The 16,575-nt window shown below is 42.9% G+C and overlaps 1 protein-coding gene across 1 annotated transcript in view; it reads right to left on the bottom strand.

Moving 5' to 3' along the window:
* SEPSECS (Sep (O-phosphoserine) tRNA:Sec (selenocysteine) tRNA synthase) overlaps window positions 1-16,575 on the bottom strand; it is a 120,562-nt gene that overhangs the window by 73,280 nt on the left and 30,707 nt on the right. Inside the window, exons 3-6 of the mRNA XM_082268047.1 lie at window positions 10,735-10,853; window positions 10,487-10,645; window positions 5,025-5,178; window positions 1,444-1,546 (exon numbers count right to left, since the gene is read on the bottom strand). Coding sequence (XP_082124173.1) covers window positions 1,444-1,546; window positions 5,025-5,178; window positions 10,487-10,645; window positions 10,735-10,853 — 535 coding nt within the window. The remainder of the gene's footprint in view (window positions 1-1,443; window positions 1,547-5,024; window positions 5,179-10,486; window positions 10,646-10,734; window positions 10,854-16,575) is intronic.

Here is a 16,575-nt window from a genome sequence, read left to right as displayed (position 1 = left end):
ATGTGAAAGGGATTCTAGACTTCTACTTTACTAATTTCTGTCTGTATTACTGTTGGATACTTGCACTGGGTTCCTGTTTGGTAATGATTTTCAGCTGGAGAGAAAGTAAGGCCTCTTTCACGCAGGCGGACCGTTCAGATCCGCCTGTCAGTTTTTTGACGGATCTCAACGGACACTCCATGTATCTCTATGGGGCATCGGATGTCAGCGGAGACATGTCCACTGACATCCGATCCGTCAAATCTGGACAGATGGAAACCCTATTTTCCATCCGTCCAGCGATCAGATGGGATCGGATGAGAACGGACAGATGGTCAGTTCACATCTGATTCCCCCATAGAGAACAGGTGGACCTGACAGCTCTATCTCGGCACACAGCGCGGAGATAGAGCTGTCATCCGCCTGCTCAGTAGGGGATTGGTGGATCAATCCCCCGCTGAGATAAACGGAGTCTGCCTGACGGACCGGATTGTGTGAAAGGGGCCTAAGGGTACATCACACTAAAGGAGCCATGGCTAGCAGTTGAAACAACAGTACATAACACTAATTAGACTGATAGATGGCCAGCAGCAACACATCCATCCATTAATAACTTAATGTTATTCAGAAATTACACAAACAATGGCTTACGTACTATACTGTATGTCATTAAATATTTAATGACATACATAAACCATCATTAAAAGGATGTCACATAGTATCATATCTCCTCACACAAGATAATAAACCACATATGGAGGATTCCCATAAAGCAGCACCTGATACTAGTCTCTATTTTTTACCATTTCACTATTCCATTCATGGGAATACATTTTTCATCGTAGGTTTGTTAATTCACAAAATGAAATGTCCATTGCAGAGTGAAAGCTGGACTAGTTCATGCTTTTTGCAGAAAGCTTTAGGAGCTCAGAGGCATTAGGTGTGCATATTATGCATGTGACGTATGCCACAACGTACAAGTAAATGCCTTCCCTTTCATCAGACATTTTTAGAGAAAGTCAGCAAAACATTATTTAAGTGGGGGTGCCTATACTTTTAAACAGATCTGCAAATGTGAAAATTCTAACATTTTCATGTATACAAACACTCCCTGATAGGTACAGAATATTGCATACATGCAAAGTTATTATACATTCAAATTTGAATATCTTGTTTTACTCAAACAGCCTCTCTAGATTAAGGTGAGCCAAAACTGAATTGCTGGAGACCATTCCATTGAATCCTTCCAATCCCTTTCTCCTCTGATTCATTGCTGTACTTGCACTAAAATAGCTTTAAATATGCAAACATGGCGAGGGCTCCAGCAGGACTGAATTTAGTTTACACCTAGAAAATCTATTTAAATTCAATAAGAATGAGTATTCATGAAAACACACTTTTTCTGTATACAGGTGAAATGTACTGGTGTGCCACACCTAATAATAATCCCATTAGCGGCAATACCTGCTGGATAAGATGCATACATTTTGAAGACTGAACACCGTAAGCATTATTCACAATGTGTGGAATATCATACTTGGCACAGATCTCTGCCAATTCTTCCAGCCTAAACAAAAACACAAAGAGGTTCATTTGTTAGGTATCCCCATATTTTTATTCCATCAACAATTTTTATGCTTCTAGAAACGTATGTAAAATAGTAATTCCAGGCAACAATGCTAATGCTACACAGCAAACACTGAAGCTGTGCTATCAAAGGCTGGTCAGTTTATCTTAAGCTAAGTCCTCCAAGTCACTGTGGCCGGATCCAGAGAGCACCTCACAGAATAACTGGATGTGTAGTTCCTGAAGCAAGTGATAAGGCCTTCCACCAATCAGATTTACGTTTTTAAGGCCGCTTTGAATCTAACAGACAACTAAGAGAAACTATTTAACACTGACATTTTTTATTTTTATCATTCTTTTTACAGGCTTTCTGTATTCAAGAGACAGAAGGGAGGCTACATTTGATATACCACCCCAACACAAGCATGGGTTATCAGATTACCAATCAAAGTTTGGGATGGACTGGTCAAAAACAGACATAAGAACTGATATATTGTATTCCCTGTATGGATCTCAAGCCGTAAGTATATGTAAACCCTAATAGTAAATGTCTCTCATTTGGTCCCTTTTGGTCTGGGAAGGACACAATTAATAGAACCCGTAAAAAAAAAAAAAAAAAAAAAACACCTATTGACCTTACCAAAAATCTGGTGCGCTTCCTGTGCTGCAGTCTTATCAGTTACATTGTTCATAGGTATATCTGAGGACTACACACACACACACACACCACTGCGCTGCCAATGTCTCTGCACTGCAAGCAGAGACCGAACTGTCAGACAGCTCAAGACAGCTCTTGGCCCTGTTTAAAAACTGTGAGCCAGCAGGACCGGCTCCTACTCATGTGTCCACTGTTACAGCCCATCGCAGTGGTCACATTAATCGCTGACCCTTCCCACCCCTCAAGCGTATTAAAGGGATGCCAGGGCTGGGTGAGAAGGTTAAAATTATGTTCTTGGGTTTTCATATGCTTTATCTTGCCAGGTTACAAACAGTTAAACCTCAAGAGGTGTATGAAAGCACTGCCTGATAATAATGATTAGCCCAAAATACTTATTAATTAGGGGGAAAGGGTTGCCCTAAAGTCGAACTACAGGAATTTAGTAACTTTGTAAAAAAAACGCAGGCATACTATGAGTTAGGGAGATAGCTTCCGAAGCTCGGAAACTGGATGCTCTGGTCTCAGCTCTTTCAAGTGCATAATCAATGCAGCTGCTATGAGCCTGCCTTCCCTCCTCCTGCCCAATCACAGATGCCTTTGTATTATGTGAACTCATTCAAAAAAATACAAAGGCTTCTGTGAATGGGCAGCAGAGGAGGGTGCGGACGTGTGTGCTTCTCTCCTCTCAGAGCCTCAAGTGCTTCCTCCAGAAGTGCCATAAACCCGTCAGATGTAATTTATAGAGAACTCCAGGAGGTGGCATGCACTTTGTTTGCCTTAACTCATAGTATGCTTGCACTTTTTACAAAGTTGCTAAATTCTTGGAATTCAACCAAAAAAAAAAAAAAAAAAAACACAACAACAACAAAATAAACACCTCTTATACTACAATTGCATTACTTGGAGCTTACTGGTTCTGCTGACAAGCTGCATATAAAACAAACATGTAGAACTTTTTAAACAACCAAATGCATATCCTGTACAATCCTGGCTAACAGTATTGTGATGAAGATGGCTACCGACATTGTGCAGGAATTATTCATTTATCTGGAGATTTCCCACCTATCTGAGTGATCTTTCCTCTTGAATACAGTTTTTTGGGGGATGTGGTCTGCTGTTCTCATTGATGTGAGAAGATCGCCTGATCCAGCCAGACCAGGAGATGCTCATCTTAGGCATATAGGCAGTTTACAGCGTATCTAAACCCAAAAACAAAATGTAATATATTGCAAGTTAGCATTCCTTAAATATGGTGATTGCATTAATTTTCCTCGTTTTATTTTCACCCATTGATCCTTCCATCAAGTCTGCTATTTTTCAATTTCTTTTAACAAATCAAGCTGTCCAGCAGTGACAGAGGGATGAGACAAACCATATAAAGTGGAACTATAGGCAGGAATATTCAACTATTCTCCAACGGTCCAACACCAGCGAGCTTTCTTACTGGCGCCAGAATCGTCTCATCGGCTTTTTCCGGGTCCTGGCTTTCTGCCATCTTGTGAATCTCAGTGTATATTCCACAGTGGATTGCGAACAGGCAGGTAAGTATTTTATTGCAGAGGAGACATTGCATATCTCATTTGCAATAAAGTGCCTGTCTGCATTTTTATTTTAGCATTTAGTTATAAGGTAAAATCAATATGGATGCTTAGAATGGCCGGCTTTTATTCAATAATGTAATCTTCATCCCAAAAAGGAAAAAAAGAAAAAAAACTGTTTTTGTAACTGTTAAAAAGGTCTTGACTGGAGTTCAGCTTTAATTTGTTAGTGACTTCAGTAAAGTCAAGACCTTCTAACACTTTCCCACTTCAATGTTTCTGTCCAATGGTGTTTCTATTGCTCCTCCCTAGATCGAGGCACCACCCTAAAAGTGGCCACACATGGATGGAAAGAAGCAGCCAAATTTCAGTCCATGTATGGGGACAGTGGTTGTACAGAAGTTAATCTACTGATCAACCTCTGTACAACCAGCCTGTTGGATAAATCATAAATGCCACTTGATTAGCACCTCTGGTTATAGCCAGCAGCACTGATCAGTATATTGTGTCAGTGAAGAAGTCAGAATACAATAGCTCCCCCATCCACACATTCTAGGTGGATGGGGAAAATCGGGTCAGTTTTTTTGTTCAACCCACAGGATGAGAAAAAAAAAAAAAAAAAAAAACACAACCGGGCTTAAGACATGAAGTGTGTTACTGCCCCGATTACTACGTAAAAATAAAAAGCAAAAAACACAGAAAACAAATGCAGTCTCCATATCTAATGATTGGTAAACTGCAATATATTAAAATGTTCTTTTTAGATATGCTTTAAAGTGGTTGATAAAGGAATACGTTTTTTACCTTCATGCATTCTATGCATGAAGGTAAAAACCCTTCTGTGTGCTGCCCCCCCCCCCCCCCAATACTCCCTCGAGCCCCATCTCGATCCAGCGATGTACGAGAGCCTCTTGCGTCTCGGGACTCCCTCTCCTCATTGGCAGAGACAGAAGCAAGAGCCATCTGTCAATCACAGCCAGTGAGCCAAGCCAACGAAGAGGCAGCGGGGGCCAAGCCACAGCTCTGTGTCTTATGAATGCATAGAACAGGGCATGCACCAATGCCCCAATAGTAAGCGGTTTGCTATTGGGAGCACTAGTCAAGGGGGTAGGAGCCAGGAAAATCAGTGGGGGACCTGAGAAGAGGAGGATCGGGGCTGCTCTGTGCAAAACAACTGCACAGAGCTGGTAAGTAAAATAGGTTTATTGTTTTTTTTTTTTTTTTTAAAGCTGAACCTTTAATAACACTTTAAGCAGTAGAGAGAGGTCACAATGACATTCTACCTGTCAGGCACCCGAGGAGCGAAGCATGATGTGGTGGAGTGAACACACAGGATGTTCTCTGCTCCAAGTTCCTGGATTCGAGATTCTACACTGTTCAGATCTGTTCGTAGCTCATCTCCTTCCAGTACATTCTCAATCACTACTGGCTCAAAACCTTTACAAAAGAATAAAACATTAGTTCATGATGTAATAAATAAATCACAAGAAAACTGCATCAAGTCCCGTAATGCCAGCCAAAAGCTTTCCTCTACCACCCATTTAGAGCAGACACTCCCTTAAACTGGCCATAGATGATCACATTTTGGGCCAGTTCAGCATGAACCTGGCTGAATTTTGATCCATGTGCTGTGCCGGTTTAAACAGAAGTCCATCATTAGAGAGTCCTGTTGTCAGAATACAATGTTTTACGAGAATTCCTCTATCCACTTCACTTGTATGCATGGAACAAATCTATGGCCAGCTTTACTATGTGTTGACTTCGTATAAAGGAATTTAGGTAATTTCACTAGCTGAATTGTAAGACAACTTCATGACATTTTAAAAGGCGCTTAGTTCACCTATACAATGCATGGTCCTGTAGAGCAGTGTGTCTCAAATTATTTCTAAAGCCCAATTTTTCTTTAGGTTGATTAGAGTAATGAAGCGTTAAACCTCCCCAATTAGTGTGTGGCCTCCCCCGCTAAACAGAAGTTGATGATTCTGTCAAAGGGGGCATGTTGGACAATCTTCTGACAATTACAGTTACTGTATTCTGACAGCAGTGGGTACTTGAGAGTTCAGCTTTAACCTCAAAGACTTTAAGGAAAATATAGTTAAAGTGATGGTAAAGTCATGTTTTTTTTTTTTTTAAATAACAAACATGTTATACCTATCTCCTCTGTGCAGTGGTTTTGCCTAAGGCAGCCCAGATCCTCCTCTCAAGTCCCTCTTTGCTGCTCCTTACCCCTCCCTCCTGTTGATTGCCCCCACAGCAAGAAGCTTGCTATGGGGCACCAGAGCCAAGCTGCAGCTCCGTAATTCCATTTAGACACGGAGCTGTGGTTTGGCCCGCCCCTCTCTCTCCTGATTGTCTAACGGACTTTAAATTGACAGCAGTGGGAGCCAATGGCATCGCTGCTGTGTCTCAGCCAATCAGCCGTCCCCAATGGCCAAGGGACTCGTGGACATCGCTTGATAGAGGGGGCTCAGGTAAGTGTTAGGGGGGCTGCCGTACACAGAAGGCTTTTTATCCTGATGCAAAGACTGCATTAAGATAGAAAAACAATTCTGCCTTTACAACTCCTTTACATTTCTACAAACCTCTCAGAAACTACTCTCTCTGGGGTACACACACTACAAAATCAATGCAGAGCCAGCCACAGATGGGATAAAAAGATTTTTTTATCCCATCTGTGATTTTTTTTATCCGTGTCACCCCGTCGCTCAAAAACCACCTGCAGCCTCAGAGAAGGGATCAGGTTGGGAGATGTGCGTCAAAGACTCCATGAGTCACCAGGGGGACCCTACAAAAAGTGTAAAACGCTGCTAAGGGACAACCCCCACCACCACTCTGGCATCACCACCCGGTTGTGAGCCACAGAGCACCAATCGATCCTCAGCAGAGAAGGAGAGGACCGCACCAGACTCCCCACCACGCAGAAACTAGGCACTGCAGCCACCAGGAGAATCTGCACTGAACTAGCGGCGATTAGGAAACAAAATGATCCAGGAGTCAGCAGCAGGGGATGAGGAGGGGCTCCCAAAATCACCGCCCAGAGGGCTCCACTGTCATGGCCACCGCTATTTTTAAATTGCAAATCACCGCAAAATGGGCACCCGACTACTCAAATATGGCCGCTGTGCATTAAGCACACAGGCTACAAGAAAATGGCAACCCACAAGGCTACCAGGAGGAATCCCTAGGCCTCAAGGACTGACCCAGGCAGGACAGGGGGCCCTGGCAGGAGCTCCCACCAGGTACAGGCCCCCCCCACACAGCTCTGATTGTCTGGTCGTGCACCCCCCCCCCCCATCCCCAGCATAAGTGTAGTGGGGGGAAGAGTAGGATGGGGGGACAGATGAAGGGGGGTGCCTGACTGGAAGGAGGGGAATCCTGGGGTCTGACTGTCCCATGGAGAGGCCCACGTCCACCCCAAAAACTCTTCAGGGAAGACAGCTACTCACCGTACCATGAGTCATACGGACGACACCGCTCCTGAGAGAACCCCTCGCCATCTAAACAGGTGGGCCATCGGGCAGGAGGAATGCTGCGACTCGGGCCAAGACCCGTTCGGTTGGGCTAAGTCGCAGCTGACCTAGCGCGGAGCTGAGGTCTGCGCACACTCGCTGGCCAGACTGGGGTGACCACTGGATCTAGATTATTCAGCCCAGTTCGGCAGTCGATTGTAGATCTCACAGGAAAAGTCCAGGAGAAAAAAAAAAAATCTATCTAAAAAGAAAAAAATTGCCAGGACCAGAGATTCCAGCAAGGAACTAGGTCCTTATGCCTGACTAGGCAGGAAAAAAAAAACCTATAGCAGAGAGAGGGAGTATACCCCCTGGGACTGCCCATGGGCATAGCCAGACTTTTTTCTGAATAGTGTCCTACTCCTGTAGGGGGCAGTATAACCCAATGGTTAAGAAGATCAGGAGCTGTGTCCGTCAACTAAAGCTTTTAGTAAAGCTTCAAATACAGACCAACCCATTCAAGTACACCTGTTATTGAAGATGTACACAGGCTGGCGGCACTCAATTCTGAAAATGCAATGTGCCCGACTATAGCTGGCTTCTGTATTTCTGTGTCCAAGGCTCGCCATACACACTTCCATTTCTCTTGTTCAGCTCACGGGCTGAACAACAGAAATCTGATAGATTCCTCTGGAGAAATCTTCCTTGTCAGCTGTATTCAGACAGCGGCAGTGCCTGTATACCCAAACACTTACTTACTCCATCAGATTGGATGAAGTACAAGTTTGGTTATTAAAGTCATACTAAAGGCTCACTTTCCCTCAATCATCCCTAAAATAAAAAGGAGGTTTACACCTTACCTGCTCTGTGCAAGGATATTGCTATTGGCTATGGGAGCACGTGTGCTCGGGGGAGGTTTGTGTAAGTCACGCAGTGCAGCTCAGCCTGGCCACAACCCCCCCCCTTTCTCTGGATTCTACTGACCCCAGCAGAAGCCAAAAGGATGCCACTGCTCCCAATCTGTCCTGTAAGGGCAGGAAAAGAGATTAGCTCTGCTGCAGATGGGCACAGCGCTGGATCAAGAGTGGTAAGCGATTAGGGAGTGGGTGAAAGAATCAGCAAGTGGAAGCTTTTTACCTTAACCACGTCCATACCGGGCCATTTTTTGCGCTCCGCTCCTACGTGTAAAAATCATAATTTTTCTTTTTGCTAGAAAAATTAGTCAGAACCCCCAAACATTATATACACATACATACATACAAATTATATATACATATACACATATTATATATATTATATATATATATATATATATATATATATATATATATATATATACACACATATACATACACACATATATATATATATATATATATATATATATATATATATATATATATTTTTTTTTTTAGCAGAGATCCTATGGAATAAAATGGCAGTCATTGCAACTTTTAATGTCGCACGATATTTTCGCAGAAGTTTTTCAAACGTGATTTTTTCGGGAAAAAAAACAAAAAAAAAATGAATATTTATGAATATAAAAAAAAAAACTTAATACTAAAGTTAGCCAAACTTTTTTGTATAATGTGAAAGATTATGTTATGTCGGGTAAATAGATACCCAACATGTCACGCTTTAAAATTGCGAACACTCGTGGAATGTCGCCAAAATTCGGTATTAAAACTCTCCATAGGCAATGCTTTAAAAATTTGTACAGGTTACACCATTTAGTTACAGAGGAGGTCTTGGACTAGAATTGTTGCTCTCGCTCTAATGTTCGCAGTGATGTCTCACATGAATGGATTGAACGCCGTTTACATATGTGGCAGCGAAGTATGCATGCGTTTGCTTCTGCGTGCGAGCACCCAGAGAGGGGGCACTTTACATTTTTTTTATTATTATTTTATTTTTTTACACTTTCCCTTTATTTTTTTTTTATTTTTTTTATCACTTTTATTCCTATTACAAGGAATGTAAACATCCCTTGTAATAGGCATAGTGAATGACCGGTCCTCTTTATGAGGAGATCTGAGGTCAATAAGACCTCAGATCTCTCATACAGGCTAGAAATCAAAAAAATACATAAAAAAAAAACCTAACTATTAGAGCCAAGATCTCAGCAGTATTAAAAACTGCCAGGCCGGGCGTGACAACATCACGTTGTGCCCAGGCCTCCGAGAGTCAGAGACTGCCAGGGACCTTCTGATCCTCGGCAGACTCTATGGTGTCTATGGTGGATGTCCCCTCCCGCCGCCTGGAAGAATGATCAAGCGGATTTACAGCTGCTATGATTGGTGCAGGAAATCGCCAGTGGAAAAAAAATGATATATAAATGATGCCTGCAGCTGCAGGGATTATTCAGATATCCCCACTTAAAGCCCTGGACGTCATAGGACATCCAGCGGTAAGGAAGTGGTTAATGCAAGTAATGCAAATAAAGTAAAAATCCTTTGGACTTTGGAACCACTTTCATTTTCCACTCCATTTTAAGGAACCATGGTCAAGCCAGGTGGTGCCAACAGGGCCACCTACAGCTTTAATTTAAACAGATTTAGCAGAAATCTGCTGAAATTCGAGTTGTACTGTATATGGTTAGCCTAAGACTAATGCCCAGTACACACGATCCGAAAATTGGACGACGTTCCGTCCGTTTTTGTTTGGTTGCTAGGAACTCTCAATTATATTCACAAATGGGAGAGGTTACTTACGATACGAATTTTCTCGGACGATGATTCAAAAGCTTCCGGTATGCGTAACCACGCTGTAGCATGTGAGGGGAAATGATGTCTACTGCTCATGCGCGGACTACTGCTCACCATTTTTTTCGGACGAACAACATACTGATAATACGATTATCGTACGATGTGTTATAATACGATCAAAATTTTTATGCTTGCACGACCGGATAATAATCAGGCGAACTGTCGTGATCACCTCTCGTAAGCTGTGTACTAACGATCAGATTATCATCCGATCTTTTCACAAGCATTATTTTTCGTCCGATTTTCGGATCGTGTGTACGGGCCATTAGAATGGGAATACAGCATATAAATGGCAAAGAAAAGTCAGAATTTCTTATCCATGTGCTATTTCCAGGAGGTCAGCAGTTCAAAAGCAGTGAAGTCAAAGTATCTGCATGACAATAGCCAGATAACTTGCATTTTCAGGAAAGGTCAGCAGTGGCAGCCTTCAAATTCCTTTCATTATCAGATACAAACATTGTGGCCAGCAGACGTTTGGCTTGGTTAGCTATAGTGGACTCATTACCCAGAGCTTAACATTTCACCATTTACCTGCAGTGATCATCGACTTGAAACAAGATTTCTGGTCTATTCGTGGCCAAATGATGTACTTTGCTTTTGGCCTTTTATGTCGAAGTGTCAGGAAACACAGGGTTAAACTCATCCCAGTTGCCATGGGGACCACAAAGCAGCTTGTTGCAGTTCGCACACCTGTAATTGTAAGTCAGAACTGTAATGAACCCTTTGTCATCATGCGCCACTTTGACATGATTTGAAATGGAATTTGCAAATCCACCTGCCTGCAATTCTTAGAACATCCAGCACTACGGAATTGGTTAGCTTATTTAACAGACTGGAACCTGCAGCTTTAGGCTGTACGGCAGCGATGTCTCCTGATCTTCCGATCCCATGGATGAATCTGCAGATAACAAAAAAATGACTTGAAATTCTCTGAATGACTCAGACTGAATCAGTCATGACAGATGATATATTTTTCCAATAAATGTAAACAGCCAATGTTCTCAGGAGAGACTGCAAGCCGTGACTTGGCGGCCTGGGTTACCAGGTACGATACCCCTCGGGAAAGGCTGTGTGATAAAATAATCCCTGGGGTGAAGTCACATCTGCTACAGTACAGAAAAGAAAGAGAAATGTCAACAATATATCTTCTGCTGAAGAAGTACTGGCATTTAAATCCCAACTCCAGACAAACAACAAAACAAAAAAACAGCCAGAATGCACATTTTATGTTTTGCCCATCACAATGTTATATTTGTGTTCAGCCAGACTTGTCATCCAGACACCCATAACAGATGATTCAGCTATGCTGGTGTCAGAACATTATTCCGCTGCAGTGTTGCTTATCCACTAACCTGCTCCCGGCTTGCAGACTGGTCAACAAATGAGCATCACCACATGTCGGGGTCATCACATTGCCCTCTCCTCCTGTCAGCAAGCACCCAGCATTTGACAGCACTAGGCCATGCAGTAAAACACGACTGGCTCACAGTGCTGTCCATTCATCTCCCAGTCTGAGCCCTAATGTTGAAAGTATACTGTATATGAATTTAAAAAGGACATCCAAGAGGCACTGGGACTGGGAAAGTAATTATTTGTAGAGGTCACTGGCTCTGCTTAGGCAGCTCTGTATACAACACTGCTATCCTCCAGTGGGTACCCAGAAAGTCACCAAAAAAAAAAAAAAAGAAGGAGCGTCAGACCGCAATGGGAGTCCAAACAGCTTTAATGGTTCATATATTAAAAAGCCAACACATTTATATGTGAACCATTAAAGAAGATTTGTTGTTTTAAAGGAAAGATTATATGAAGACAGAGTTGAGGTACTCCTGCTGCTTGTATTTAACCATTTCCATAACAGCCAATTCTGGCATTCCTCTCCTACATGTAAAAATCATATTTTTTTTGCTAGAAAATTACCCAGACCCCCCAGACACGAAAATGGTGAACGCTGCAATTTGTTAGGACACACTGTATTTTTGCAGCAATTTTTCAAACGCAATTTTTTTGGAAGAAAATGCAATTTAATAAACCTAATGCACCCCAATTTTTTTGTATAATGTGAAAGATGATGTTAGGCTGAGTAAAAAGATACCCAACATGTTATGCTTTAAAACTGCACACACTTCTGGAATTGGGCCAAACTTTGGTGCTTAAAAATCCCCATAGGCTACACTTTAAAATTAGTTACAGGTTAGCAGTTTAGAGTTACAGAGATGGTTTTGTGCTAGAATTATTGCTCTAAAGTTTTCGGCGATACCTTATGTGTGATACGAAAGTTTTAAAACTTTTTTTTTTTTTTTACAATTTTAATTTTTTTTAAATCAATTTTATTCCTATTACAAGAAAAGCAGCAGCAGTGTGCAACACATGCAAAAACAATGTAAGCATGGGATCAATAACTGCAAAAACCAAAAATATGTCAAATCTTTGGGCCCATCTAAGAGTTTACCATGTTGAATTGTATAATGCAGCACAGAAAAAACAAAATTAATCACAAGGTGAAACATCACTATCCCAGGCAACAATAAAAGATATATTTCAGAAAAAAAACAGGTGGCTAAAATTGGATGGAAGATCCCAATTGCTAGACGTAATCACAGAGATTATGGTCACTGATAACCAGCCATTTACAATAATGTCTGACTCTGGATTTAAGCGGTTGATGTCCATACTTGAGCTGAGGTACACACTGAAGAGTGACAAATTTTATCGAACTGAAATGCTGGAAAAGATTCACCAAAAAGGTTGTTGAGAAAGTAAAGGCTATGCTGCAACCAGACAATGCTGGCAACTCACTCTCATTCACGACTGACTGCTGGTCAGGACAAACAGAATCACTAATGAGTCTCATATGCCGCCTCATTGACAGCGGATGGACAAGAAGGCATTTGGTGTTGAATACAAAAGTGATGCAAGGATCCCACACTGGGGAGTACATTAGAGAAAAGTTTCTAGGCATGCTAGAAGAATGGGGAATCACCAAAGACCGAGTGATGCTTGTGCTTCGAGACAGCGAACATGGTGAAAGGAATGAGACTTGCTGAAGTGTCAGACCTCAGTTGCATGGCACACACCCTCCAACTTGTGGTAAATGATGGTCTGTCAAACCAGAAACTTTGCTTCACATAAATAGCATGCTGAAGAAGTGCGCAGGCCATTTCCATCATTCTATCCTTGCCAAGCAGTGACTGAGGTGCATTCAGGAAGACCTTGGCCTACCCAAATACAACTTGATTCAGGCTGTTCCAACACGATGGAACTCAACTCTTCACATGCTGCAAAGAGTACTGGAGCAGAAGCGAGCTCTCACTATATATTCAGGGGAATATGGAATTGGAGGACATTCTTGTCCTACTGCCGATCAGTGGGACATAGTAGCCAATATCATTGAGACCCTCCTACCCATAGAGGAAGTGACACTAGAGGGGAGTCATAATGACTGTAATCTGTGTCATCTGTCATCCCATGTATGAGAGTGCTGAAGATGCTTCTTCAACAGAATGAAGGAACCAACACACGTGGCATTAAAACATGTAGGCAGGCCATGAGGGACAGCCTCGCCAAACGGTTCGAGAAGCATGAGGAGAATAAAAAGGTTGTGCTTGCAAGTCTTTTGGATCCTCAATACACGAATATCCTCTCTCTTCTGATGATGTATTGGCCAAGGCAAAACAATGGCTGACCGAAGATATTCAACAGAAGGTGCAGGAGGTTCCTGACAAAAAGAAAAGTCAAGAAGAGAAGGTTTTTGTTGGGGAAGAGCAGGATGCAGGAGAAATATGCCAAAAAAAAGACAACGGACAGAAGAGAAAAGTCATTTTGGTCAAATAGATGCCATGTTCAGTGTTTTATTGGGGCCTCATGCGGAGGATTCTTCTGAATCTGCAATAATGAGCCTGGATGATGAACTTCATCTCCTTTTGAAGGAACCAGTAATTGACAGAAGAATTGATCCTCTTCAGTGGTGGAAAGAAAATAAGGCACACTACAAAAGACTTGCTTCTCATACTAGAAGATACCTTTCTGCTCCTCCTTACTTGGTACCAAGTGAACGTGTTTTAGTGAAGTGGCTGCAATTTATGAAAAGAAAAGAAGCTGTTTAACTGGTGAACATGCTGAAATGTTATGCTTTCTGCACTATAATATTGTTCTATTTAACTGGGAGTATTGAAAGTGTAGTAGTATAGTACTACTGTCCACTCCACTCCAATCCATTCCACTGTCTAGCTTTGTTTCTAGCAGTTTTGCACTGACTGCGCTGCACTGCAGCCAGTGCAAAACTGCTAGAAACAAAGCTAGACAGTGGATTGGAGTCAGTGCCAGTGGACTACTGCAGCAGTAGTGCGCCACTCACTGCTGCAATGATTTTAAGTCACTGCAGTAGTGATTTAAAATTATTGCAGTGAGTGAGTGTACTACTGCAGCAGTAGTCCACTAAATCCCCACTGTCCAGCTCATTTTCCAGCAGTTTTGCACTGACTGCAGTTAGTGATTTAAAATCATTGCAGTGAGTGTACTACTGCAGCACTGACTCCTCCAATCCACTGTCTAGCTGTTTGTTGTTGTCTAGCTTTTTTTCTAGCAGTTTAATTTGCACTGACTACAGTGTTAAAAACGTTAACATGTTCAGTAACAGATTTGTGTCGAAATTTGTTTTTATTTTGCAAAACTTTAAATGTTCAAAATATCGGCGTATATCGGCTGATACCGATATGCATTGGCCAAAATATCGGTATCTGTATCAGCAACGAAAAACCAATATCGGTCGATCACTAATTGACATAAGCAACTACTGCGGAAGTGTCTGAGCGGACTTGCACCTTGTGTCCTCGTAGTTCTGTCTGGAAGGCTCTGAGAGCTAGCTCTACTGCTCTCAGTTCTCTCCAATTTGAAGATTGCTTTGAATCTTCGCTCTTCCAGGATCCCTGCACCAGTTGGAAGCCCAGGTGAGTGTCCCACCCTGTGCCACTTGCGCCCAAAGAGGCCCTGAGAGAGGTTTGAGACCTTTCTCCACCATCAGAGGGATCTCTTTACCGTGTTGGTACGCGCACCAAGGACTCCAGAGAGCCTTGTGTGTGGTCCCATACCTCCAGGATTAATAATTGTAGACGACGGAAATGAAGACCTGCTCACTGTACCACTGGAATTGCAGATGTCAGCGACCCCAGTGCCGACAGAGCTTGCCTTATCGATATAGATTGATTGCTCTGTAAAAGACTCAAAACCCTGTCCATCTTCTGGCTCTTTTCTAAAGCCAGAAAGACCTTTTGCAGAGTGGAATCTAATTTGTTGCCCAGAAAGGTGACCTTTTGCGCTGGCACCAGGCTGGATTTTTCCAGACTTAGGAGCCACCCTAGGCTCTCCAAGAATCGCCTTGCCACCTGTAGGTCCCTGGACAGCTGTTCCTGAGAAAGGCGAACAGGAGCAGATCGTCAAGATAAGCAATGAGCCGCAAGGACGCAAAGGCCTCTGCCATGACCTTGGTGAAAATGCGGGGGGGGGGGGGTGAGGGGGGAGGACAGTCCGAAAGGAAGGGCCTGAAATTGTAAGTGCCCTCTTCCTTTGTTATGGCCAACCTGAGAAACTTTTGACACCCTTCAAATATATGTAGGTAAGTGTCTCTGAGGTCTATCGAGGCCATGAAGCAGTTTGGAGGAAGGATAGCGCTCTTATCGAAAAGATCGAATCCATCCCGAATCTTTTGTAAACAATTGAAAGATTCAAGGGCTTTAGGTTCAGGATAAGTCTGTACTTGCCTAAAGATTTCCGTACCATGAAGACGTGGGAATAAAATCCTCCGCCTTACTTTTGGTGGAACTCTCCGCACGACCCTCTGTTCCTCCAGCTCTTTCAAGGAGGAGAGTAAGGCCGAAGCCCTCTTCCTGCATTCTGGTAGTTTGGTGACGAACATCCTGCGCAGAGGGGGCTCGAAAATTCCAAAAGATTGCCTCTACTTATGATGCCCAGAATGAATTGACTGGATAGGATGCCCAGAATGAATTGACTGGAGGTAATCATTTCCCACTGTGGGAAGAAGGTACCCAGTCTCCCTCCCACCGTGGGCCTCTCGTCATTGAGACTTTTTGGGCCGTTCACGAGGGTGAAAAATCGCCCCCCTCTGCCCCTGCCTTTCTGGCCCCAAGACTTCTTCTGTCCCTGGAATCTCTTCGGGGCAGAGAATTTCCTTTGAAGGTAAGATTTCTTTTTTATAGGTTCACCATGTCCATGCTTGACAGGAAAGGACTTATTCCTGTCCGCTGTCTGATCCAAGACAGTTTCCAGGCCTGGACGGAACAGGTGGTCTCCTGTAAAGGGAATTCCACATAGTTTAGCCTTGGACGCGCTATCGCCCTGCCAATTCTTGAGCCAAATAGACCCTTTGCTGAGTTGGGTAGGGCTGACGATCTAGCAGACATACGTACGGATTAGGTCGACGTGTCCACAATATAAGCTACGCCCCGAAGAAGCGTGGGGAAGGAAGACAAACTCGTCTCCTTCGAGGTGCCAGCTTCAAGGTGTGCTTTAATCTGGGTTAACCAATACTCCAGATTGCGGGCAACAACTGTCATAGCCATGGCGGGTTTAAAATTTTCTAAGAAGGTATCCCACGCTTTTTTGAG

The sequence above is a fragment of the Pelophylax lessonae genome, assembly GCF_965119305.1.
Source record: "Pelophylax lessonae genome assembly, chromosome: 1".
Lineage (NCBI taxonomy): Eukaryota > Metazoa > Chordata > Amphibia > Anura > Ranidae > Pelophylax > Pelophylax lessonae.
This window is presented reverse-complemented; position numbering and strand designations above follow the sequence as displayed.